General features: G+C 40.4%; 2 protein-coding genes across 3 annotated transcripts; both read left to right on the forward strand.

Annotated features, from left to right (window-relative positions):
- The first annotated feature begins 14,254 nt into the window (after nt 1-14,254).
- Nucleotides 14,255-19,192, forward strand: LOC117311629 (protocadherin beta-2). Its single transcript, XM_033853282.2, has one exon. The coding sequence runs from the start codon at nt 14,796-14,798 to the stop codon at nt 17,187-17,189; it is 2,394 nt and encodes a 797-aa protein (XP_033709173.1). The 5' UTR covers nt 14,255-14,795; the 3' UTR covers nt 17,190-19,192.
- Nucleotides 19,193-19,844: 652 nt separating this feature from the next.
- Nucleotides 19,845-26,322, forward strand: LOC117311926 (protocadherin beta-3-like). Of its 2 annotated transcripts, XM_073802604.1 has the most exons (2): nt 19,845-23,207; nt 24,244-26,322. In XM_073802604.1, the coding sequence occupies exons 1-2, from the start codon at nt 20,934-20,936 to the stop codon at nt 24,271-24,273; spliced, it is 2,304 nt and encodes a 767-aa protein (XP_073658705.1). In that variant the 5' UTR covers nt 19,845-20,933; the 3' UTR covers nt 24,274-26,322. The 2 variants fall into 2 exon arrangements, with proteins under 2 accessions (XP_073658705.1, XP_033711034.1); XM_033855143.2 differs by lacking the exon at nt 24,244-26,322 and having other exon boundaries at nt 19,845-23,808.
- The last annotated feature ends 1,584 nt before the right edge of the window (nt 26,323-27,906 follow it).

Raw genomic sequence — 27,906 nt, forward strand, 5'->3', positions numbered from 1 at the left:
ACCTGCATCTAAGTTTTAGAGAATTCACTTAAAATGTGATTAACATTTAGAAAATTCACTTTATTTCTTTATGTACTTATTGTTTCCCTCACCTAAGACTGGAAGCTCCATGATAATCAGGAGTCTAATATCATGTTCATCCGGTCCCAGTGCCTAGTATCAAAACGTGGGAGATAAAAAATATTTGCTAATTGAATGAAACAATTGATCCATCCACAAAGAACATAAATACAATCTAAATCCTATAATAATTTGTCAGAAAATACATTCTGTGTCGCCTTAAAATGAGATAGAGCCACTTTATATATACATTTCCTCTCCAGTCACGGACCGTGCCAATTGTTATGAGGCCAGAAGTTTGCAAATAGCGTGTGTGAATGTGACCCTTTTTGTTTCCTAGACTGTGCTACCGTGTGTCATGGGGTGCAATTTAAATGGTTTGGTACCAGTCTGGTTTTTTATGTTAAGTTTGAAGGAAAATTATGCTCTTCTACATAACTGTACTTTAGTTCTTTGTTCTGTAATGTGTTGAAGAACGTTAGCTGATGTACATGTAATTTCCAGGATGATCTATTTCCTCTTTTTGAAGAAGTTTTTCCAATGTGCTTGTCCCTTAATTGTACCTGATTTTACTTACTTCATAGATATGAGTTTAGCATGCTAGCCTTTGCATAATGCTTTATTTAACCCTATAAAATGTGAGGCCATGCTTATACATGAAAATAATCCAAATACTGCTTTGCATTTTAATTGCCTATGAGTTTTATGATGCTCAAATATCTTTTTCACAGAAAATAACTTGAGATAAATTCTGGACAATTCAGATTTGCCAAAATTATGGTGTAGTTTAGTTATTAAACCCTGAAATGGAAGGTTGTCAGAGTTAATTAAAAAGATCAACTGAACTGTCCCCTAAAGTATCTATCTCCTTCAATCCTGAAACATATTTTCTGTTTTTGAGTTTAATACATTTTCTGAATGCTATTTTTTGAGGGGTAGTTGCACTGATCTTAAAGCTAAGGGCACTGCCACATCACCATTACCTTAATGTTTATTGATAAATGCAGTTGTTGTTCTTGTTGTTTTGACTGGGGAACTGAATTTTATTTATTTTATTTTTGGCTGCATTGGGTCTCTGTTGCTGCGCGCCGGCTTTCTCTAGTTGGAGCGAGCGGGGGTTACTCTTCGTTGCATTGCGTGAAGTTCTCATTGCGGTGGCTTCTTTTGTTGCAGAGCACGGGCTCTAGGTGCGCGGGCTTCAGTAGTTGCAGCACGCAGGCTCAGTAGTTGTGGCTCACGGGCTTGGTTGCTCCGCGCATGTGGGATCTTCCCGGACCAGGGCTCGAACCCGTGTCTCCTGCATTGGCAGGCGCATTCTTAACCACTACACTGCCAGGCAAACCCCAGGGAAATGAATTTTTAATTTTCTTGAATTTTTTTAACACCTTTATTGGAGTATAATTGCTTTACAATGGTGTGTTAGTTTCTGCTTTATGACAAAGTGAATCAGCTATACATATACATATATCCCCATATCTCTTCCCTCTTGCGTCTCCCTCCCTCCCACCCTCCCTATCCCACCCCTCTAGGTGGACACAAAGCACCGAGCTGATCTCCCTTTGCTATGTGGCTGCTTCCCACTAGCTATCTATTTTACATTTGGTAGTGTATATACGTCCATGCCACTCTCTCACTTCGTCCCAGCTTCCCCTTCCCCATGTCCTCAAGTCCATTGTCTATGTAGCTGCTGGTTTCTTAATGATGGTCTTCTTCCTGGCTTGCAGGCTGCAGCCTCCTCACCATGTACGTATACATACACCATGTACATATACATACACCATATACATATACATACACCGTGTATGTATACATGGTGTAAAGAAGCAGCTCTGATATTTCTTCCTCTTCTTATAAAGACACTAATCCCATCATGGGCTCCACCCTCATGACTTTATCTAAACCTAATTAGTGCCCAAAGGCCCCTCCTCCTAACACTATCACAGTGGGGGCTAGGGCTTCAATATATGAACTAGGGTAGGGGGTGGGGCACAAACATTCAGTCCATAACACAGATCAATGGGAAAAGGTGAAGTGTTCAGTTAAAAATGGTTATCCAAAGAGAAAAAGATTAAATTGGGTCTTAATTTAAAAATCAACTTCAAATGGTTCTAAGACTCAAATGTCAAAAACAAAAACAAAACCCAAAACAACGTTCAAGCTCTTAGTGGAAAATACAGGTTAATGGATTTTAGACCTTGGGCTAGAAATAATTTCTTTAAAAAGACACTGACCATAGAATAAAAGATTAATACATTTGTAATAAAATCAAGGAACTTCATTTATCAATAGACATCTTAAAGATGCGAAAAGGTACAAACCAGGAGAGGATACTCACATATGCACACTGACAAAGAATTAATATCAAGGATATATAAAGAACTCCTACAAACCAATATAAATAAAAATAACAATAGAAAAATGGTAAAAGACATGAACAAACATTTCACAGAAGAAACATATAACCAATAGATGCACAAAGAGATGTTCTTTTTTTGTAATTAGAGAAATATAGATCAAAACCAAGATCAGGTAGATTTTTTTGTTTGATAAAAATTTAAACGCCTGACAATGCCAAGTGTTGGAAAGCATGTGGATACAAGAGGTTCAGGCCTATATATTGCAAGTGCATGTAAAAATCCATACAACTACTTTGCCAAATAGTTGAATATTAGCTATTAAATATAACGATTACTCCTAGATAAATACTTGCGAGTTCCAGAATTTCTATTCCTAGTTATATACCCAAAAGAAATTCTTGCACATTTGCATCAGGAGGTATATATAAGAATGTTTATATTGACAGTGGGCAACAGGAGCAAAAATCAGGAAACAATCCATATGCCTATCAACTGAATGAATAAGCTACGGCATACTCACAGAATGGAATGTTTTACAGTAATCTAAATAAATGAATTACAGGAACACAAGATGATTGGATTTTAAAAATAAATATTAGAGAAAACTAAGTACCAAAGTATCACATACAGTATTTTACCTTACTATAAAATTTAAAACAACTAGAAAAATATATATGTGGGAGTAACATATAATACAGAAAAAAAATTCAGAGGAGCAAAGAATGATGCACATAGAATTCAGGATGATAATTACCTTGATCTGCTGGGTCCAGGGAGTGGTAGGAGGGACCATTTGTACAATCAGATGTATATTACTACCAAGGTCCTGGCATTTGTGGGGAGGTGCTGTGTTCACAAATTCTTATTACTATTTCGATAGATAACTACATATATAGATATACAGATAAATGATACTGGATAGGTAAGTAAACAAACAATTCAGGTCAGGTATGGACTAATGATGACAGTTTATCATAATCCAATTCTGTGAACTTGAGGGCCAACCGTATAAAAATAAAACAAAACAGCACATGTGAGAGAATATAAAGCACACAGAATCACCAATGAAGTATTTTTGCCAAAAATGTTTAAGCTCAACCAAGCCTTTAGACCTTCTCTCAAGGAGTGAAAGTCCTGAAACCAAGGAGACTTCCTGCCTAGTTCTTCACACTAACAGACCATAATCAACCTGGAGGAAAAACGCTTGGATACACTGCAAGGCTCTTATCGACGTGGTTCAGCTTTGACTCCACATGGCAAAGAGAAGTGGAGAGGCAAGCATAAAAACAGTAGCAGAGAATTAAAAATAAAAAGCAGTGTGTGCTAAAATCCTTAATGCACTACAAAAGACAGTAATGGCTCCGCGGCAGCCTCCGAACGCAGAAACGAAGACTTATCGTGCTGCACGGCCTATAGACACATGAAAAGATGCTCAACATCACTGATTAGTAGAGAAATGCAAATCAAAAGTACATTGAGGTACCACCTCACAGCGGTCAGAATGGCCATCTTTAAAAAGTCTAGAAATAACAAATGCTGGAGAGGGTGTGGAGAAAAGGTAACCCTCTTACACTGTGGGGGGGAATATAAATTGTTGCAGCCACTATAAAAAACAGTAGGCAGGTTCCTCAAAAAAGTACAGCTAGAATTACCATATGATCCTGCAATTCCACTCCTGGTCATACATCCAGACAAAACCACCATTCAAAGAGATACATGCACCCCTAGGTTCACAGGAGCACTACCCACGCTAGCCAAGACATGGGATCAACCTAAATGTCAGTCACGAGATGAAGGGATCAAGACAATATGGTGTATATATACATATATAATGGAGTAGTACTCAGCCATAAAAAAAGCTGAAATAATGCCATTTGCAGCAACATGGATGGACCAAGAGAGTATCACATTGGCTTGGCCAAAAAGTTCACTCTAGTGTTTCCGTGACATGGTACGGAAAATATCTTCCCACTACCACTTCCCAAAACTAAGGAAGGAAGGAAGTCGGAAAGAGAAAGACAAATACCATATGGTATCACTTACATGTGGAATCTGAAATATGACAAAAAGGAACTCATCTGCACAGGCTCAGAGACATAAAGAACAGACCAGTGGTTGCCAAGGGGTAGAAGTGCAGGGAAGGGATGGATTGGGAGTTTGGGATTAGCAGATAAACAATTACATGGAGAGTGGACAAACAATTAGGTCCTTCTGTATACCACAGGCAACTATAAAGAACATCCTGTGATACACTGTAACAGAAAGGAATATGAAAAATGATCTTTATATAGTAATTCTAAATACTGTGCTGCAGAGCAGAAAATTAACACAACATTGTATATCAAATATACTTCATTAAAATAAATTTTAGAAAAACACCACGGTGTGGTATTGGCACAAAAACAGACATATAGATTAATGGACCCCAATAAGGAACCCAGAAAGAAATCCACATACCGACAGTGAATTAATCTGTGATGAAGGAGCAAGTATGGACAATGAAGAAAAGACAGTCTCTTCAGCCAGTGGCATAGGGAAAGATAAACAGCCACATGTAAATCAATGAAGTTAGAACACTCCCTCCCACCGTACCCCAAAATAAACTCAAAATGGCTTAAAGACTTAAATATAAAGACATGACACCATAAAACACCTAGAAGAAATCATAGGCAAAACATCCTCTGACAAAAATCCTAGCAATGCTTTTTTAGATCAGCTGGCCAACAAAAAAGAATTAAAAGCAAAAATAAGCAAACGGGACTAATCAACCTTAGAAGCTCCTCCACAGCAAAGGAAAGCATCAACAAAACAAAACAAAAAACCTACAGAATGAAAGAAAATGTTTTCAACGATGCGACCAAAATGGGTTTAAATTCTAAAATATACAAACAGCACATACAACTCAATACAAACCAACAAGCAAACTAAACAACCAATCCAAAAATGGGCAGAAGACTTAGAGATTTATTCAAAGAAGACATCCACCTGGCCAATGGACACATGAAAAATGCTCAGCATTGCTGATTCTTAGAGAAACGCAAATCAAAACTACAAAGTGGTATCACCTCACACCAGTCAAAATGGCCATCACTAAAAACCCTACAAGGAAGAAATGCTGGAGAGGGTGTGACAAAAGGAAACCCTCCTACACTATTGGTGGGAATGAAAATGGGTGTAGCAACTAGAGGAAACAGTAAGCAGTGTCCTCCAAGAAGTTCAAAAAGAGTTACATTATGATCCAGCAATCCTAGTCCTCGGCATATATCCAGAAAAGACTATCATTCAAAGAGATACATGCACCCCTATGTTCACAGCAGCACTATTCTCAAGCCAAGATATGGGAATAACCTAAGTGTCGAACGACAGATGGATGGTTCAAGAACATGTGGCACATATATACAATGGAATATTGCTCATCCACAAAAGGAAAAGAAATTGAAGTATTTGTAACGAGGTGGATGGACCTAGAGTCCGTCATACAGAGTGAAGTAAGTCAGAAAGAGAAAGACAAATACCGAATGCTAAAACATATATGTGGAATTTAAGAAAAAAAAATATCATGAAGAACCTAGGGGCAAGACAGTAATAAAGACACAGACCTACTAGAGAATGGACTTGAGGATATGGGGAGGGGGAAGGGTAAGCTGTGACAAAGTGAGAGAGTGGCATGGACATATATACACTACCAAACGTAAAACAGATAGCTAGTGGGAGGCAGCCGCATAGCACAGGGAGATCAGCTCAGTGCTCTCTGACCACCTACAGGGGTGGGATAGGGAGGATGGGAGGGAGGGACACACAAGAGATATGGGAACATATGTATATGTATAACTGATTCACTTTGTTATAAAGTAGAAACTAACACACCATTGTAAAGCAATTATACTCCAATAAAGATGTACAATAATAATAATAAAGTAAAATAAAATTGGAAAACAGGAGAAGATGTGGTACATGTATACAAGGGAGTTCTACTCAGCCGTAAAAAATAATGCAATAATGCCATTTGCAGCAACCTGGAAGGACCTAGAGATTATCATATTACATGCAGGAAGTCAAAAAGAGAAAGACAAATACCATGTGATATTACTTATACAGGGAATCAGACATAGGACACAAACGAACTTACCTACATAAGAGAAACAGACTCAAAGACATAGAAAACAGACCTGTGGTGGCCAAGGGGGAGAGGAGCTGGGAGAGGGATGGACGGGAAGTTTGGGATTAGCAGATGCAAACTATTCTATAGAGAATAAATAAACAACAAGGTCCTATTGTACAGCACAGGGAACTACATTCGATATCGAACTATATTCGATATCCACAGGGAACTATTATCGATATCCTCTGATAAACTGTACTAAAAAGGAATGTGGAAAGTAAATATCGATCTATATATATATAATTGAATCACGGTGCTGTACAGCAGAAAGCACTGTAAATGAACTGTACTTCAATAAAATAAATCGAAAGAAACATAATGTGGTATAGGCAAAAAACAGATACATACATCACTGTAACAGATGAAGGAGCCCGGCACGAAATCCACGGACCAATGGACGATTAATCTTCCATGAAGGAGGCGAGTATATACAATGCGGAAAAGACAGTCTCTTTAGCAAGTGTTACCGGGAATGAGGACAGACACATGAAAATCAATGAAGGTAGACACTCCCTCCCACTATATACAAAAATAAACTCAAAATGCCTTAAAGAGTTAAATGTAAGACCGGACACCATAAAACTCCTAGAACATAGGCAAAACATTCTGTGACATACATTGTAGCAATATTTTCTTACATCGGTCTCCCAGTGCAAAAGAAATGAAAGCAAATATAAACAAATGGGACCTAATCATCCTTATATGCTTTTGCATAGCGAAGGAAAGCATCAACAAAACAAAAAGATCACCTTCGGAATGGGAGAAAAGATGTGCAAAGCATGTGACCGACAAGGGCTTAACTGCTAAAATATACAAACAGCTCATACAAACAAATGTATAAAAGAAAAATGAACATCCCAGTCAAAAATGCACAGAAGAGCCAAACAGACATTTCTCCAAAGAAGACATCCAGATGGCCAATAGACACATGAAAAGATGCTCAACATCACTGATTAGTAGAGAAATGCAAATCAAAAGTACACTGAGGTACCACCTCACACGGGTCAGAATGGCCATCATTAAAAAGTCTACAAATAACAAATATTGGAGAGGGTGTGGAGAAAAGGGAACCCTCCTACACTGTGGGGGGGGATATAAATTGTTGCAGCCACTATACAAAACATTAGGCAGGTTCCTCAAAAAAGTACAGCTAGAATTATCATATGATCCTGCAATTCCACTCCTAGTCATACATCCAGACAAAACTATCATTCAAAGAGATACATGCACCCCTAAGTTCACAGGAGCACTACCCATGAGAGCCAAGATATGGGATCAACCTAAATGTCAGTCAAGAGATGAAGGGATCAAGACGATATGGTATATATATACATATATAATGGAGTAGTACTCAGCCATAAAAGAAGCTGAAATACTGCCATTTGCAGCAACTTGGACGGACCAAGAGATTATCACATTGGGTTGGCCAAAAAGTTCATTCTGTTCTTTCCATGACATGGTATGGAAAATATCTTCCCACTACCACTTCCCAAAAGTAAGTGAAGGAAGTTGGAAAGAGAAAGACGAATACCATATGGTATCACTTATATGTGGAATCTGAAATATGACAAAAACAAACTCATCTGCAAACAGAAACAGACTCAGAGTCATAGATAACAGACCTGTGGTTGCCAAGAAGGAGAGATATGGATTGGGAGTTTGGGATTAGCAGATGCAAACTATTATATAAAGAATGGATCAAGAACGAGGTACTACAGTAAAGCATATTTAACTATACACAATATCCTATGATAAACAGTAATGGACATGAATATGTAAAAGTATCTGTATGTATGTACAACTGAATCACTCTCCTCTACAACAGAAATCATCACAACATCATAACTCAACTATGCTTCAATAAAATAAATTACAAAAAACACAGTGTGGGAACTTCCCTTGCAATTCATTGTTTAAGATTCTGTGCTCCCAATATAGGGGACATAGGTTCGATCCCTGGTCGGGGAACTAAGATCCCCTATGCCGCACAGCACGGTCTTAACAAAAGAAAAGACCTTAGCAGTCCCAAGCTCTGAAAACAATGAGTGGAAAACACATACACACACACACACACAAACACACACACACACACACACACACACCCCAGATCCCTCGCCCTTGCCCATGTGCAATCCAAAATTTTTTAAATGTTATTAAAAAAAACCACAGTGTGATATAGACACAAAAACAGACATACAGATCAATGGGAAAGGATAAGCATCCCGGAAATAAATCCACACACTGACAGTCGATTAATCTTTGACAAAGGAGAGAAGAATATACAGTGGAGAAAAGACAGTGTCTTCTCAGCTGGTGTTGGGAACTCTGGACAGCCACATGTAAATTAATGAAGTTAGAGTACTCCCTCCCACCATACAAAAAATAAACTCAAAATGGCTTAAAGACTTAAATATAAGACATGACACCATAAAATTCCTAAAAGAGAACATAGGTAAATGATTCTCTGATATAAATTATAGCAATATTTTCTTAGATTAGTCTCCCAAGGCAAAAGAAATAGAAGCAAAATTAAACAAATGGGACCTAATCCACCTTATTAGCTTTTGCAGAGCAAAGGAAACCGTAAACAAAACAAGAAGACAACCTACAGCATGGGAGAAAATATTTACAAATGATGTGACCAACAAGGGCTTAATTTCTAAAATATCCAAACAGCTCATACAACTTAATACCAAAAAACAAACATACAAACAAAAAACAAAGAACCCAATCAAAAAATGGGCATAAGACCCAAATAGACATTTCTCCAAAGAAGACATCCAGATGCCCAACAGACACATGAAAAGATGCTCAACATCGCTAATTATTAGAGAAATGCAAATCAAAACTATAATAAGGTACCTCCTTACACCGGTCAGAATGGCCATCTTTAAAAGGGGTGGGGTAGGGAGGGTGGGAGAGAGGGAGACGCAAGAGGGAAGAGATATGCGAACATATGTATATGTATAACTGATTCACTTTGTTATATAGCAGAAACTAAGACACCATTGTAAAGCAATTATACCCCAATAAAGATGTTAAAAATAAAAGTCTACAAATAAATGCTGGAGACAGTGTGGAGAAAAGGCAACCCTCCTACACTGTTCATAGGAATGTAAATTGGTGCAGCCACTATGGAGAACAGCATGGAGATTCCTATAAAAACTACAAATAGAGTACCATATGATCCAGCAATCCCACTCCTGGCCATAATCCAGACAAAACTATAATTCAAAGAGATACACGCACCCCTACGTTCATAGCAGCACTACTCACAATCGCCAAAACATGGAAACAATGGAAATGTCCATCAACAGATGAATGGATAAAGATGTGGTGTACATATACAAAAAGAATGTTACTCAGCCGTGTAAAAGAATGAAATAATGCCATTTGCAGCAACATGGATGGACTTAGAGATTATCATAGAAAGTGAAGTCAGTCAGACCAAGAAAGACAAATATTATCTGGTATCGCTGATATATGGAATATAAGAAATAATACAAATAAATTTGTTTACAAATTAGAAAGACTCACAGACAGAAAACAAAATTATGGTTACTCAAGGGGAAGGGGGAGGAGATAAAATAGGAGTTTGGAGTAACAGATATACAATATTATATATAAAACAGATAAACAACAAGGATTTACTATATAGCACAGGTAGCTATATTCAATATCTTGTAATAACCTATAATGAAAATGAATCTGAAAAAGAATATATATATGTATGTATATATATCTATATCACTTTGCTGTACACCTGAAACTAACATGATAGTGTAAATGAACTATACTTCAATAATAGAAAGTTGCTATGAGAGGAGAGCTCAATATTGTCACCATAATTACAACAACAACAAAACGGAAATTGAACTGACTGTGTAGTTTCCAATGATGGAATATTCACGCAAATCTCATGCACTTCCTCATGTACATTCTGGTACTCTAGAAGAATTTTTCAAAGGGAGAACATCTCAGATTCATAGATTTTTCTCAGAATACAGAAAGGAAGTCTACAAGTAATACTTGGAAATGTAGCACTTCTATACATCTGCCTTCCCTTTGGAACCAAAGGCTCTTCTGTGGGTGGATCTAAGATATTCTTTGGTTTCTTTGTAAACCACCCTGCTTGGGTCTGTCCTCTTGCCACTACTCTAATATTCCCCTTTCTGCTGCAAGATGTTTACCACAGTAAGGTCAGTTAACATATCCTTTTTCTGACATAATTACCATGTATATATACACACCACATTTTCTTTATTCATCCATGGATGGACACTTAGGTTTTTTCCATGTCTTGGCTATTGTGAATAATGCTACAATGAACATAGGGGTGCAAATATTTCTTCGAGATAGTGATTTCATTTCCTTCAGATATATACCCATAAGTGGAATTGCTGGATCATATGATAGTTCTTTTTTTGAGGAACCTCCATACTCTTTTCCATAGTGGCTGCACCAATTTACATTCCCACCAACATACACAAGGGAGTCATTTAGACTTACATTTGTTGGTAGGAGTAAACCGAACTATGTAGATAAGTTCCCTGTTTTCACTGTATCACCACTTAAAATAGCTAGCACTTATGAAACACTATGATGTTCCAAGAACTAGGCTGACTATTTCATAAGCATTGTTTCACTTAGTTCTTACAAATTCATGAAGTAGGTACCGTCCTTACATCCGTTGTTTTTTTTTTTTTTTCCCTTCAGATGAGGAAACTGAAGTCTGGAGAGAGTAAAGAATTTTCCTAACTTAACATATACGATGTAGCACAGCCAGTACTTGAATATTTCCTGACATAAAAGTCTGTGCTCTTAATCACCACTCAAAAATATCTCCTAAAGATATTGTTAACAGAAGAAGCCACTCACACACGCACATACTCATGCTTAGGACTCTCCTTTAAGTTGAGTATTAGGTAGATGAGCAAATTGAAATAGGAAACAAGGGCCCAGCCCTAGACTTTTAGTTAGTTGTCACCCCACAACACGTCATACAGAACTCTGTGATGTTGACTGAGTAAAAGACTGTATCCCAAATAAGCCATGATGTTCCCATCATTTGAGTAAATCTTCTTTCCTGTAAAATCAGAAATACTTTATCTACATTATCTGCAGTCGAAAACTATTTCAATGGGCTTCTTTTTAAGTTGGTACCATAAAATTCAACTTACATCGAACCTCACCTCCTCTGAGAATCTTTCCTGATACCCCATTTCTGTTCTTGCTTAAATATTCCTTTTGAGTACTTCAGAGTGCCTGTGCAAATCAGTGTCTTAGCACTTATGACTCACTACAGTAATTATCGCTTTACTTTACTTCTAGGCTGTAACCTCTTGGGGTGTAAGTACCAGGCTTTATTCCATTTTATATCCCTAATGCCTTTCACAGTGCCTGAAATTAATCTGTGTGTAATAAACACCTGCCGATGAATTTAAAAACTCAGTGAATGTACAGCCAAACGACTGGCCTGTCTAAATGGAAGAAATCAAATTCAAATTACTCTCAAAAGAAATTGTACAGCTGGATGATAATAAAGCCGTATACTAATTAAAAATTGTAATTAGCTAAACCCAAAGTCGGAGAAGTAATTTATACTATCAGGAGGTAAGAATTGTGCCACTAGACCACGTGACACGAACACTTTTGTTTTTGTTGTTGTTGTTGTTTTTTGACAGTTTCTGAGGGAAAGCGCTGTACAAACCAGGTTTTCAGTTTAGACGCCTGGCGGCGCTGCAGGCTAAAAATGGAAGTGGAGCCAGGCGCTTGCCACAGACTCCATTTTACAAAAGACAAAACTGAGGGGCTTGGGGTTGACGCGCCTTGGAAAACGTCGGCAGCAAGCTGAGATTTTAGACCTTTCTTCAAACAAATGGGAGCTAGATATATGTTGATGTTATCCCTACTGGAAGACTTCCGAAGGCTTCTTTCATTAAAGACAACGCAGTCCAAGAGGCTATGCTGGAAACTGAGAGAAAATCCAGCAGAAAAGGCAAGTGGTGAGTTTTCCTTTACTTCCTGGGCGTAGCGTAAGCAGTCCAGGAAAAGGAAGGCTGCTTTTTATAGCCGGTTCCTGGAGATTTGGCCTCGCAGCGGAAAGGGGAGTGTCTGCGTAGCGGCGGGCAGACAGACCTGAGCAAGGTGGTTTCCAAACTGACCAAAGATTCGTGAGTAAAGGCTCTTCTGTGGGTGGATCTAAACTATTAAGAGATCAAAGAATAGTTTAGATACACCCACAGAAGAGCCTTTCCTCCCGAATAGGAAGCCAGACCTATAGAAACTATACATTTCCAAGTATTACCTGTAAACTTTTTTGTTTTCTGAGAAAAATCTATGAATCTGAGATGTTGCCCCTTTGAAAAATTGTTGTGAATGTTTCAGAATGTGCATGGGGATGGTGCATGAGATTTGGCTGATTTTCCACCATTGGAAACCACACAGGGAGTTTAATTTCACAATAATATTCGATGCAATAGTGGGGTGAGTAATTCGCCCATTCTTGGGGGAAAATCACTGGATGAAGAACAACCTATGGTAAGTTTAACTCTCACAGAAGAAAATGGTAGGTATCAACACTAGTCTCAGACCTCCTAAGGTCCAGATCGTGACAATCAGTGACAACCTTTGAGATGCATGCTCCTCAGCAACCTGGTTGTCAAAGCCTGCTCAAGATTTATTCTCAGTATATTAAGGAGCTGTTCACAGAATTCTCCAGGCTCACTGAATTTTCCAGTCTCACTGAATTCTCCAATCTCTGGTGCGTACTCACCACACATTTTAAATACCACTCATATCTGTGCATTATAAACATCCACTGCAAGAAAATTACCAGGCAACTTCATGGCTACATGGCAAACATTCAGGCAATTTACATAGGACATAGTTTCAGAAATACCTTTCTTCATGTAAAAGATGTTGGATGACAATTCCATAAAATTGGTGATGTTGACACTTACCTGCTCATCCTACAAGTATTTCCAGAAGAAGACTTCACCTCTTTAAGGATTATCTCAGAACTCTGGAATAAAAAGAAAATGCCTTGGTCCTTCCTTCCAGAATTTTCTTTCCATTGAATGTAAAAAAAAAAAAAATCCCGATATCCTGCCAACCTAATGCAAGACAGAGAGACGGGAGATCCATCTCTTTAACATCACCTTATCTCCAATTATATTAGGTTCTTTGAAGCTAAAAACAAGATAGTATGTGGAGACAGCTATGACCGTTGGCATTCTTGCTTTTTGGGCTCTGGGTAAAAAGCAGAGGAAACACCCCCTTTCTGAATAATGCTATAGTTGTTGTTTTATTGCTCTATCTTCAGTAGTGTTTTCTTTTCTTCTGAAGCATAGCTAATTGTTAATTTATAGTCACAAGTACCAATGCCTTAGCTATTTTTATCTTTTGTTTACCTATAAGAAAACTGATCTGGACACTTCAAAAAATTCAATATCAATAAAATACAGGGGACTGTTCTAGAATAAACAGATGTAACACCAATACAACAGATGTAACACCAATACAATCATGAAACTTGGTTTAAAAACAAATTTTCTGGGCTTTCCTGGTGGCGCAGTGGTTGAGAGTCCGCCTGCTGATGCGGGGGACACGGGTTCGTGCCCCGGTCCAGGAAGAGAGAGGCCACAACAGTGAGAGGCCCACGTACTGCAAAAAAAAAAAAAAAAACAAATTTTCTAAGACATTCCTTATGTCAAGTGGTTAAGAAAATAAGTGCATTTATAAAAGGAATTCAAGAGTGAATATGAATTCTTATTTAAGTTGAAGAAAACTGGGGGAGGATAATGGAAGGATAATTTTAAAAAGTTATTAGGGACTGGATTTTAGTTAATATGGAATTATTGTTACTTCGGTACATTGAGAGACACTACTTGAAAATATTCCATTTAGATTGCCATCAGTCTGAAAGAAAGGATTGGGATTTCCTTAATGCTTTGGTAAAAAGAAACACTCGGAAAGGACGCAGGGTGGCGCTGCAGCATTAGAAGTAGAAGGAAGACAGCTACCAGTCTGCGTTCCTCTAGCTAGATGCTCTGCTAAAGAAGCAAGCAGGAAAAGGAGGCTTTCTAAGGCAGTTGCTCCGGGAAATCAGGGCCATAGGCATCTCCACTTATCCCAGTGTCTGAGTGATACTGGGAGATAGATCAGCGACAACGTGAATCCGAGCTGGGTTAAGTTTGCTGGGAGACGAGAGAGCGATGGAGGCAGGAGCGAGGAAGAAATGCTTTCTGAAACAAAGGCAAGTCTTGATATTCTTTGTTTGGCTGGGCATAGCTCAGGCTGGCTCTGAGCCTAGGCGTTATTCAGTGGCTGAGGAAATGGACAGTGGCTCCTTTGTGGCCAATCTGTTGAAAGACTTGGGGTTGGAGGTAGATGATCTAGCTGCTCGGGCCCCCCGGGTCGTTTCCAAAGGGAAAAAAGTGCGTTTGCATTTTGATAGGCAGACCGGGGATTTGTTGTTAAATGAGAAACTGGACCGGGAGGAGCTATGTGGCCCTACCGAGCCCTGTGTACTACCTTTCCAGATGTTACTGGAAAATCCCTTGAAGTTTTTCCAGGCTGAGCTACGGATTAGGGACATAAATGATCATTCTCCAGTTTTCCTAGACAAAGAAATAATATTGAAAATTTCAGAAAGTATCACTCCTGGAACTACTTTCCTAATAGAGCGTGCCCAGGACTTAGATGTAGGAAGCAACAGTCTCCAAAGTTACACAGTCAGCCCCAATTCCCACTTCCATCTTAAATTACAAGACAGTTCCGACGGCACAATATTACCACAGCTGGTGCTGGACAAAGCACTGGATAGAGAGGAACAGCCTGAGATCAGATTAACCGTCACAGCGCTGGATGGCGGAATTCCACCCAGGTCTGGGACCGCCCTAATCCGCATTGAAGTCTTAGACATCAATGATAATGCCCCCGAGTTTGTAAAGCTGCACTATGAGGCGCATGTCCTAGAAAACAGCCCCATTGGATCCCAGGTTGCCATTGTCTCTGCCAGAGATTTAGATATTGGAACCTATGGAGAAATATCTTACGTACTTTCCCAGGCATCTGAGGATATTCGGAAAACATTTGGAATAAATGCAAAATCGGGAGAACTCCTTTTAACACAGGAACTGGATTTTGAATCTATTCAGACTTATACATTAAATATTCAGGCGACAGATGGTGGGGGCCTTTCTGGCAGTTGTGTGGTGTTTGTCCAAGTGATGGATTTGAATGACAACCCGCCGGAACTGACCATGTCAACGCTTATCACTGAGATCCCAGAAAGCTTGCAGGAGACTGTAATTGCTGTATTCAGCGTTTCAGATCCTGACTCTGGAGACAATGGAAGGATGGTTTGCTCCATCCAAGATGATCTTCCCTTCATTCTTAAACCCTCTGTTGAAAATTTTTACAGTTTAGTCACAAACACAGCCCTGGACCGAGAAACAAGATCCGAATATAACATCACCATCACCGTCACAGATATGGGGACACCGAGACTGAAAACCCAGCACAACATAACCGTGCTGGTGTCCGACGTCAATGACAACGCCCCCGCCTTCACCCAGAACTCCTACACCCTGTCCGTCCGCGAGAACAACAGCCCCGCCCTGCACATCGGCAGCGTCCGCGCCACAGACAGAGACGCGGGCGCCAACGCCCAGGTCACCTACTCGCTGCTGCCGCCCCTCGACGCGCACGTGCCCCTGGCCTCCCTGGTGTCCATCAACCCGGACAACGGCCACCTGTTCGCCCTGAGGTCCCTGGACTACGAGGCCCTGCGGGCGTTCGAGTTCCGCGTGGGCGCCGCCGACCACGGCTCGCCCGCGCTCAGCAGCCAGGCGCTGGTGCGCGTGCTCGTGGTGGACGACAACGACAACGCGCCCTTCGTGCTGTACCCGCTGCAGAACGCCTCGGCGCCCTGCACCGAGCTGGTGCCCAGGGCGGCCGAGGCGGGCTACCTGGTGACCAAGGTGGTGGCGGTGGACGGCGACTCGGGCCAGAACGCCTGGCTGTCGTACCAGCTGCTCAAGGCCACGGAGCCCGGGCTGTTCGGCGTGTGGGCGCACAACGGCGAGGTGCGCACGGCCCGGCTGCTGAGCGAGCGCGACGCGGCCAAGCACAGGCTGGTGGTGCTGGTCAAGGACAACGGCGAGCCGCCGCTCTCGGCCAGCGTCACGCTGCACGTGCTGCTGGTGGACGGCTTCTCGCAGCCCTACCTGCCGGCCCCTGAAGCGGAAGCGGCGGACGCGGCCCCGGCCGCCCCTCTCACCGTCTACTTAGTGGTCGCCTTGGCGTCGGTGTCGTCGCTCTTCGTCTTCTCGGTGCTGGTGTTCGTCGTGGTGCGGCTGTGCAGGAGGGGCGGGGCGACCTCGGTGGGTCGCTGCTCGGTGCCCGAGGGCCCCTTTCCGGGCCACCTGGTGGACGTCAGCGGCACGGGGACCCTGTCCCAGAGCTACCAGTACGAGGTGTGTCTGACGGGAGGCTCTGGGACTTTCAAGTTCCTCAAGCCGGTTATCCCAAACTTCCTTACTCAAGATGAGGAGAGGGTTAGTGAGGCAAACCCCAGTTTCAGGAATAGTTTTGAATTCAGTTAAATTTTAATAAGGGTCTATGATGCCGTCTCAGTCAAATTGTGCAGAGTCCTTTTTTACTGCCTTGCCCATTGGAGTTGTTTTCTTTGTATTTGAAATGTAACCATCTTATTCCAATTCAGCGCATGTTACTGGTGTTTCTAGATGTGCTGCTCTGTGGTATAATGAATGCAAATTTTCTTTCTTACTGTTAATATCACTGTAACTTAATTCGGTTTAATGTGTGAAAGTATATTTTGTATTTTCTGAAGTCTTTAATTTTTAGAGCACTTTTTTTCAAAATTCACCTTCCACAGTCCCTAGGTAATTTTTGCATTCCTACATTTTTGAAAGTTTGCAATAAGTACATAGGGTTACTCTTTTTTCCTACCCAGAATATTTGTGTTTGTATAGAGTATTCTCTTAGGCTAGTTTAAACTTTCTTCCTGTGAACTCACATTGGCTAAAACCATTATCATAGGTACATTCATGAATAACAAAGCACCCTCTCACGCTTTTCTAAATATATACTTCCTTAAAATGTTCATACCTGTTAAGTATGATTCTTTAGAGATTGTGAAAACCTTGACTGTTGGATTCTACAAATCATCCACATTAAAAGTCTTCAATAAATCAACTACCAATATTCTAAACTGTAGTTAAATAAATAGCAATGTCCAGTCATTTTCAGACATGCTAATTATTCATGCTTTTTATTAAAAATTTTAAAACCTCTGACTGTTTCAATCCCACCATTTAAAAATCTGTTTTAATTATTTAAAACCATCTGTTCTTTGAGTACTTCATTAAAATCCAAAAGATCTGAGAGAGTACATGTTTTTGTCTATGACCAAATTTTAGAAACTTCATATGTAATTTGGCATTGCATTTTAAAATAATATCTGGAGCATTTATGATTCAATTGGAAATAAGCCCATGGAAAAAATATTTATCTTGGTTTGCTCATTCTATTTTTTTTTCACTGAATACTTCCATTTTCCCCCTTTCAGTTTCCTAGACTTTTCAGTGCTTTTTGGTTTCCTTTTTAGTGCTTGAGTTACGTTTCTCAGTAGCTCTCCATTTACTGCATGATTAGCACAATGACTGCAAGACTAGGTTCTTCATAAAAATTTTAAATGACTGATTGAAGGAAAGAAATGTCTTTATTTCATCTGTGAAATACTGACACTCAAATACATTAAAATACTCACAGGACAAATTTTGCTGGAATTAAATGCTCTCTGATTTAATTTTTGGTTATTAACAGAACTTCACTGTTATTCAAACATTATGCAGTTATTAGTGCTTGGTGTCTCTTTCCTTCAAGATAGTTTTCCTTTTTCTTTTTCTGCTTAATTTTAATCTCCTCTCCTGCCAACTAGCTTAAGGAATCCACATGGGGAAATTGTGTTTTCAATTTTATGATGTATATTTTCCTTCCATAATTCCTTAAGTGATTCATTTAACTTTCTTTATTCTTATTTATTTCTTGCAGTTCAATTACTGATCCACACATTAAAATGGAATTTTAATTTTTAATGTTCTTCAGACTATCTTTAAATTTTTATATTATTTTATGTTTATTTGAACATACTATTAAAATTATAATATAAAATTTAAAGGTCTCATTTTGAGTTTAGCATTCATATAGAGAAGTATCTTGGTATCAAATTATTACCTGTTGGATCTTGGATAAGTCATATAATTTCTGTACCCCCAGAAATGATAACAGCTATTTAAATAGCTTGCAGTTATGTCCAAATAAGATAACATAAGGATAAGAAGTGTAATTTTGTTTTGTTTTTGTTTTTGTTTTTGTTTTTTCGGTACGCGGGCCTCTCACAGTTGTGGCCTCTCCCGTTGTGGAGCACAGGCTCTGGACGCGCAGGCTCAGCGGCCATGGCTCACGGGCCCAGCCGCTCCGCGGCATGTGGGATCTTCCCAGACTGGGGCACGAACCTGCGTCCCCTGCATCAGCAGGCGGACTCTTAACCACTGCGCCACCAGGGAAGCCCTGTTATTTTTAGTATCACTAATATTAAGAGTAAATTTAATAAATGGTCCTTCATATAACATTACTTATAATTGTGAAGAAGCTATATTGAACACATGATATTTGTGCTGTTTCGTTACTCTGCCCAAAACCTTGCAATAGCTTCCTTTCACTCTTAGAATAAAATCCAGCCACCTATTATTTGGCCCCTGCCTCCCTGTCCAGCCTTGTCTTCCCACTTACTCTTTTTTATTTATTAGGTGATATTTATGTTTCTTTTTTTTTTAAATGTCTATTTATTTATTTTTGGCTGCGCTGAGTCTTCGTTGCTGCGCACCAGCTTTCTCTAGTTGCCACGAGCTGGGGCTGCTCTTCGTTGTGGTGCACGGGCTTCTCATTGTGGTGGCTTCTCTTGTTGCAGAGCACGGGCTCTAGGGCGTGTGGGCTAATTTAGTCCTCGCCATGTGGGATCTTCTGGACCAGGGCTCGAACCCGTGTCTCCTGCATTGGTAGGTGGATTCTTAACCACTGCGCCACCAGGGAAGCCCCCCACTTACTCTTGAGACACTAAACTTTGGGTACACTATCCTACCTTCATTATCTAGAACAGCTATGCTTTACTGTCCCCGGGCCTTTGCATTCCTTATATATGGAATCCTCCCATTTTAGTTTTAGCCTGGCAAACTTCTTCTCATCCTTCATATTCCAGATTAAATGGGACATCTTTGGGAAACTTTCTGAATGCCCCCATTGAGTTAGGTCTCCATATTGTATACTTCCAGTGCACTCATTATACATTTCCTGTATAGTACTGTTTAAACATCTGTTTAAATTCTGTTCACCCCATTAGATGGGAAACTCTATAAGATATATAGACATAGTGTGTCTTATTACCACAATACATCTAACTTCTACAAACGCAATAAATATCGGTTTCCACAGGTGAAATACAGTTATGCAGATTAAAGAGTTAATACAGATGAAACCAGTAATCATAGAATTACTGTGAAATAGGAAGAGGAGAAAGCTCTGTGTTCCTTGAGTGAGTGCGAAAATGTGGAAGGAATTAGGCATTTGTGGTCTCTGGATATATCCCCTGACATGATCTATTATAATTTTTTATCACCTTGCTTGAGGTTGTCTTTTCGTAGCATTTTTCTGACTATAAATGCAACTCGTGTGCATTTTACAAAATTTGGAAAATAAAGAAAAACACAAGTAGGAAAGCGAAGCTTCATCACTTAGAGCAAAATCTTGTAAAACTTTTTCTGTAATAATTACAGGAGGTGGGGTGAGTAGTTCTAGCAGGTGCCCACTTCCGCAAAATCATGGAAATGGGACTCTACCAGGGACAGTCACTTCTTTTAGATAAGAGCGCATTTCTTCTCCCTAGATTGTGTTTATTTGAACCATATAACAGAAGGAATTCCTACAGTAGCATCAACTCGGTTTGATAAAAGGGAATAAGCGATTAAAAAAATCAAAACAAAAAGCCCAGCAAACATCACCTTCTCCAAGATTCTGAAACTGTGAGCGAACGCACGGTGGCGCTGTTGACTAAGAAGGAGAATTAAACCGCAGGCACTGTGTATACTCAGTAACACAACGATTCACTGCAGTAAACTAGGGGTTCTGAGTCGGAGCAGATTTTTAAGCAAGCAAATCTAAGACTCTGGTAAGGATTATTCGCTAGGTTTTCTTCAAAGGTTAGGAGGCAAAAGACTGCGTTTCCCAGTGCTGTTGGAGGCTAGCTTGACAATATTTCTCGGAAGAACATGGCAGAGAATGCAATGGAGGCCGGAGGGGAGCGCTTTCTTAGACAAAGGCAAGTCCTGTTTCTCTTTGTTTTTCTGGGTGGGTCTCTGGCTGGGTCCCAGTCGAGACGCTACTCTGTGGCTGAGGAAAAAGAGAGGGGGTTTTTCATCTCCAATCTAGCAAAGGATCTGGGGCTGAGTGTAGGGAAACTGGCCGCGAGAGGGGCCCAAGTTGTGTCTAAAGGGAACAGACAGTATTTTCAGCTCAACCATCAGACCGGTGATTTGCTCCTGCATGAGAAATTGGACCGGGAGGAGCTATGCGGCTCCGCAGAGCCATGCATACTGCAGTTTCAGATATTCCTGCAAAATCCCTTGCAGTTTATTACAAATGAGCTCCAGGTGATAGACGTAAATGACCATTCTCCGGCATTCTCTGAAAATGAAATGCAGCTGAAAATCCCAGAAAACACGCCCCCAGGAACAATAATTCCTTTGGGAAATGCTGAAGACTTGGATGTGGGAAGAAACAGTCTCCAAAACTACACGATCACTCCTAATTCCCATTTCCACGTTCTCACACGCAGTCGTAGGGATGGAAGGAAGTACCCAGAACTAGTACTAGACAAAGCACTGGATCGTGAGGAGCAGCCAGAGCTTAGGTTAATGCTCACTGCGCTGGATGGCGGGACTCCACGGAGGTCTGGGACCGTCCAGGTTCACATCCTGGTCTTAGACATAAACGACAACACCCCAGAATTTACACAGTCCCTCTATGAGGTTCAAGTTCTAGAGAACAGCCCTGTTAACTCTCTTATTGTCACTGTTTCAGCTTCTGACTTAGATACAGGAAATCTGGGGACAATATCATATGCATTGTTTCATGTTTCTGAAGAAATTAGAAAAACTTTTCAACTAAATCCAATTACTGGTGATATCCGACTAATCAAATATTTGAATTTTGAGGCGATCCATACTTACGAAGTGGACATAGAAGCCAAGGATGGTGGAGGCCTTTCAGGAAAATCAACAGTGATAGTTCAGGTGGTTGATGTGAACGACAACCCACCAGAACTGATCTTGTCCTCAATTACCAGCCCTATCCCAGAGAACTCGCCAGAGACTGTGGTGGCTGTTTTCAGTGTTTCCGACCTAGACTCTGGAGACAATGGGAAAATGGTGTGTTCCATCGAGAACGATCTCCCCTTCATCCTGAAACCATCTGCAGAGAATTTTTATACCCTATTGTCAGAAGGAGAGCTGGACAGAGAGATCAGAGCTGAGTACAACATCACCATCACAGTCACAGATATGGGAATCCCCAGGCTGAAAACCGAGCACAACATAACCGTGCTGGTGTCCGACGTCAACGACAACGCCCCCGCCTTCACCCAGAACTCCTACACCCTGTCCGTCCGCGAGAACAACAGCCCTGCCCTCCACATCGGCAGCGTCCGCGCCACAGACAGAGACGCGGGCGCCAACGCCCAGGTCACCTACTCGCTGCTGCCGCCCCTCGACGCGCACGTGCCCCTGGCCTCCCTGGTGTCCATCAACCCGGACAACGGCCACCTGTTCGCCCTGAGGTCCCTGGACTACGAGGCCCTGCGGGCGTTCGAGTTCCGCGTGGTCGCCGCCGACCGCGGCTCGCCCGCGCTCAGCAGCCAGGCGCTGGTGCGCGTGCTCGTGGTGGACGACAACGACAACGCGCCCTTCGTGCTGTACCCGCTGCAGAACGCCTCGGCGCCCTGCACCGAGCTGGTGCCCAGGGCGGCCGAGGCGGGTTACGTGGTGACCAAGGTGGTGGCGGTGGACGGCGACTCGGGCCAGAACGCCTGGCTGTCGTACCAGCTGCTCAAGGCCACGGAGCCCGGGCTGTTCGGCGTGTGGGCGCACAACGGCGAGGTGCGCACGGCCCGGCTGCTGAGCGAGCGCGACGCGGCCAAGCACAGGCTGGTGGTGCTGGTCAAGGACAACGGCGAGCCGCTGCTCTCGGCCAGCGTCACGCTGCACGTGCTGCTGGTGGACGGCTTCTCGCAGCCCTACCTGCCGGCCCCGGAAGCGGAAGCGGCGGACGCGGTCCCGGCCGCCCCGCTCACCGTCTATCTGGTGGTCGCCTTGGCGTCGGTGTCGTCGCTCTTCGTCTTCTCGGTGCTGGTGTTCGTCGCCGTGCGGCTGTGCAGGAGGGGCGGGGCGGCCTCGGTGAGTCGCTGCTCGGTGCCCGAGGGCCACTTTCCGGGCCACCTGGTGGACGTCAGCGGCACGGGGACCCTGTCCCAGAGCTACCAGTACGAGGTGTGTCTGACGGGAGGCTCCAGGTTAAATGAGTTTAACTTCTTGAAGCCGATTCTCCCTAGTGGTCTGGTTCAAGACACTGGGCAGGACTAGTGCAAAAAGGCAATTGCAAGAATAGCGTAGGTTTCATTAACAGAAGAATCAGAAAGTTGTCTGGCTACAAATGCTTTCTTTTAAGTCAAGGCTCTTGAGTTGATATAGTATTTTGTTTATATCTTGATTTTACTTTCTGTCTAGTTAACCCTGCATGTTCTTTTTTCATCTGCTTCCTACCTTTTCAATCCAGTATTAATGCCTCTTTCTTTTTCTAATAGCTGAATAAAAATAAATGCATTATCTTTTAATGATGATTTCAAATAGGTTTATTTAAGGTAGTCATTTCAAATTCTCTATCCAAAGCAATGTAGAGAGAGTTCTGAACCACCAATATTATAATTTACCCTATTGAATATAGTCAGGTAATATTCTTTATAATACTCCTAAAGCAGCTTTGTCTGTGGTTAATGAAGTGGATAACTAAAAATGTTTTAATATGTACCATTTTAAGGTGTATCATTCTGTAGGGGCTTAGTACTCAAATAAAACTTACACATATAATTCATTTTCTGTTTTGACATTTGCAATTAATATTTCAACACTGTATATGCTTATATTGGCTAAAAATGGACAAAAAATGTAGGTTAATAGGTCAGATTACTCTTAGATTTGCCTAAAGTGTATTTATGATGGATGACTGAGAAAAAAAATTAAACATAGGCATTTTGAACAACTGATCGTGCTTTTCCATTTGGCATGAAAAGATTATTTAATAAGCATCTGGTGGAATGACAATTTGTTTTTTAATTTCTGAGATGTAAGTATTACCAACCTGAGGGCCATTTTAAAAAAATTTCAAGAAAGTACATGTACATATGTTCTCTAAATGCTTTATAGCAAAAGTGGTGTCCCATCCAATCCTACTTTAAAAGAATTAATATCTACTTGGCATTTATATGGTGATATATGAAGGAAATATGTTCTTTGTTTCCTCTCTTAGTTCCCTCCTTCAGATCTCACCCTGACATGACTTAGGATTATGTATGGTCCTTCTGGGATAAACACTGCCCAACCACATCAGCAGTCTACCTCCTATAGAGTAATTAAAAGAAGATTAGAAGAATGGGAAGTTCTAAAGGGGAGAGAGCGATATCACTGTGAAAGTCTAAATTAACTGCAACTAAGAATAAACTCTTGAAGCAACCAAACATCAATTTTTATGTCTAATTTGAATGAAATAGAAAAAAACCTTATTTTAAAGTACAAAATATTTAGTCCCCAATTTAAAAATCTGATTAGGACAAAATAAAATTTCTCCTCATAGGCATTTTCTCATCCAGAGGCATAGAACTTTCCAGAAATTGAATACTCATGACTAGAAGAAAGAGAACTGAAGTTTCTCAAAGATTTTGAAAATTCTCAAAAGAGAAAAAGAATGTTGTTAACTAGATGTTAACTAGACTTATGTCATCATTTGCAATATGCACAAATATCAAATCATTGTCACACCTGAAGCCAATATAGTGTTACATGTCAATTACAGCTCAAAAATTTAAAACTCCTAATGACTGTAAAAAAAAAACAAAGTTTAATACTGACATGTCTTCAATCACACATAAAGTTATAATCATATTAAAATGGTGTTATTTTAGGTATGAGAGTCAAATACATGAATCTTTAGTAATCAGGGGAAAGACAGTATTTCCTTTCACTCATTAAGTACTTTATAGAGATATTGAATCTGAATCTTTGGTCAGATGTTTTTTTCTTCTTTTCATACTTAGCTGAATTTTCATGAAGATCAGAGAAAAGGCAAAGAATTCTGATCAAGACTTCTCTGTATTTGGCTGGCTTAGTTCCAGCTCATGTGAGAACCAGGGAAGTTTTCAACTACAGAAAATATGGAGGCCAGTTCTTTTTTGGCCAATATGGTATATGATTTTGGACTCAAATTGGAGGCACTATATAACCGGGGAGTTATTTAGACCCAGACATAAGAAGACAGATACTTAATAATATCTTAGTTGATAGATGCACTGAATTCACATATTGTTGAGAAGTGATCAGAGTTTAGTAAAGCCAGAAAAGATCATATGGACTAAATTTGAAGATAGGAAAAAATTATACCTTACTCTTGGTTCAAAGTTGCTTTTATTTCTTGGCTATTGGAAACCTTTTACCCTTTTATTTGAAGACAACTTTCAGAAACTTCTTTACCTGGATATTTTATTAAGTACATGACAGCGAGGGCACTATATGTATAGTACTAAGTATCTTTGCCAGTTTTTGGAATTCCCCCAACGGAAAGTCCAGCACTAGGTAAAAATGATGACTTTCTACATTCATAATAATTTCCCAGTAGTTTTTCTTTTAAAGGATGGACAAATTCATTACTGTGAATTATTTCCAGATTGATCTCTTACTAATATTCTAATCTAGTTTTTAATACTGAAAGGCAAAGAGATGAAAATGAACTTTAAACTTTTATGTAGAGTTGTTAAAAGACTAAACTATATTCAAATATCACTCATTAAAACTAGTGAACTAACTTACCACACTTTTAATAAATCTTCCTTAATCCTTGAATATGGCTTCCTTGCAAATGGGGACTTTAAAAAATTACAGTTTTTAAACATATATTCCACTACTATATTTTGCTTCTTAGAGTAGATTGTTACATGTTTTAAAGCTGGCAACCTATTAGGCATAATTCAGTTATTTGTACGTCTAATCCTCATGTTCTTAGCCAATAGTTTGGTTGGTCATAGATTTTAAAATGTAAACTAGGGACTTCCCTGTTGGTGCAGCAGTTAAGAATCCGCCTGCCAATGCAGGGGACACGGGTTCGAGCCCTAGTCTGAGAAGATCCCACATGCTGCGGAGCAACTAAGCTCGTGAACCACAACTACTGAGCCTGCGCTCTAGAGCCCACAAGCCACAGCTACTGAAGTCCACGCGCCTAGAGCCCATGCTCTGCAACAAGAGAAGCCACTTCAATGAGAAGCCCCCGCACCGCAACGAAGAGTAGACCCCGCTCACCGCAACTAGCAAAAGCCCGTGCACAGCAACGAAGACCCAACGCAGCAAAAAAATAAATAAATTTATATAAAAAAATAAAATGTAAACTAATTTTCCTTCTCCCTCTTTTGGTATTGAAGACTGTTGATGAACAGTCTATCAGTCTAGTTCTCATTCTTTTATCTGTAAACTTCTTTTCTCTAAGATGTTTTCTTTATTCTTGATGTTCTGATATTTGCTAGGTCCAAACCTGAGATTCACCCAATATACTGAATTTTTTAAAATTAACTATAGTTTTTGGTGGGCTTTTTTCCCCAAAAATTTCCATTTGGCAGATTTTCACAACAATTTGTTCTTTTTTTTTTTTAAACAATTGCCATTTCCTTCTTTTTTGTTGGAGGAAATTAAATATCTTTTACTTTTAAGTTCTTTCCATATTGTTCCAATCTCTGTTTCTTCTGTATACATCTTTTATTTGTTGAGTCTGTTTTTCACACTGTTAGTCTTGTTAGTTGGTGATATTTTATTGAGAACTCATGTTCTATTGGAGGTTTCCCTCATACCATTACTGGTTTTGGTAGTCTTGCAAAGGGAGGAAGGAGTCTCAAAGTGGTTACAGCCTCAGGCTCTACAAATCCAAGCCTTAATTAAGAAGCTTAGCTCAAGCTTTGCTCAACTTTGACCGGGGCACAAACCCGTGTCCCCTGTATCGGCAGGCGGACTCTCAACCACTGCGCCACCAGGGAAGCCCATGGGTTCAGATTTTTGAAGTCAATAGTGTCCAACTAATATGGGCTGTCCATGAGGAAAGACTTTGATGAGAAACTGAACTTTTAGAAAAATTAGAAGTTTATCAAAAATTAAAATTGTCTTCTGTAAGTATTGTCTTTTGAGGGTTTTTTTTCCCATTATATTTATCTCTGGGGAAATGGATTTCTTCATCCTGAATGTTTCAACAAGACTTAATCAGTAGTCAGAAAACTTTCCACAAGGAAAAGCCAGGACTAGATGGCTTCACTGGTGAATTGTACTGAACATTTAAAAAATTAACACCAAGGACTTCTTTGGTGGTCCAGTGGCTAAGACTCCATGCTCCCAATACAGGGGGCCCAGGTTTGATCCCTGGTCAGGGAACTAGATCCCGCATGCCTCAACTAAAGATCCCACGTGCCACAACTAAACATCCCGCATGCCGCAACTAAAGATACTGCATGCTGCAATGAAGATCCTGCATGTGGCAACGAAGATCTCGAGTGCTGCAACTAAGACCAGGTGCAGCCAAATAAATAAATAAATATTTTTTTTTAAAAAAGAATTAACACCAATATTTCACAAACTTGTTTTAAAAAAAAGGGAGCAGGGACCACTTCCCAATTCATTTTATGAGGCCACTATTACCCTGCTGCCAGAACCAAAGATAACACAAGGAAAGGAAATTAAATACCAATATCTCTTGTGAATATAGGTATAAAAAATCCTCAACAAAATATTAGCAAACTGACTCCAGCAACGTGTGAAAAGGATTATACAACATGACCAAGTGGGATTTGTCCCAGAAATACAGGTTGATTTAACATATGAAAATCAATCAATGCAATGTATTAACAGAAAAGGAAAACCATACAACCATTTCAATAAATGCAGG

The sequence above is a fragment of the Tursiops truncatus genome, chromosome 3 (assembly GCF_011762595.2).
Source record: "Tursiops truncatus isolate mTurTru1 chromosome 3, mTurTru1.mat.Y, whole genome shotgun sequence".
Taxonomy (NCBI): domain Eukaryota; kingdom Metazoa; phylum Chordata; class Mammalia; order Artiodactyla; family Delphinidae; genus Tursiops; species Tursiops truncatus.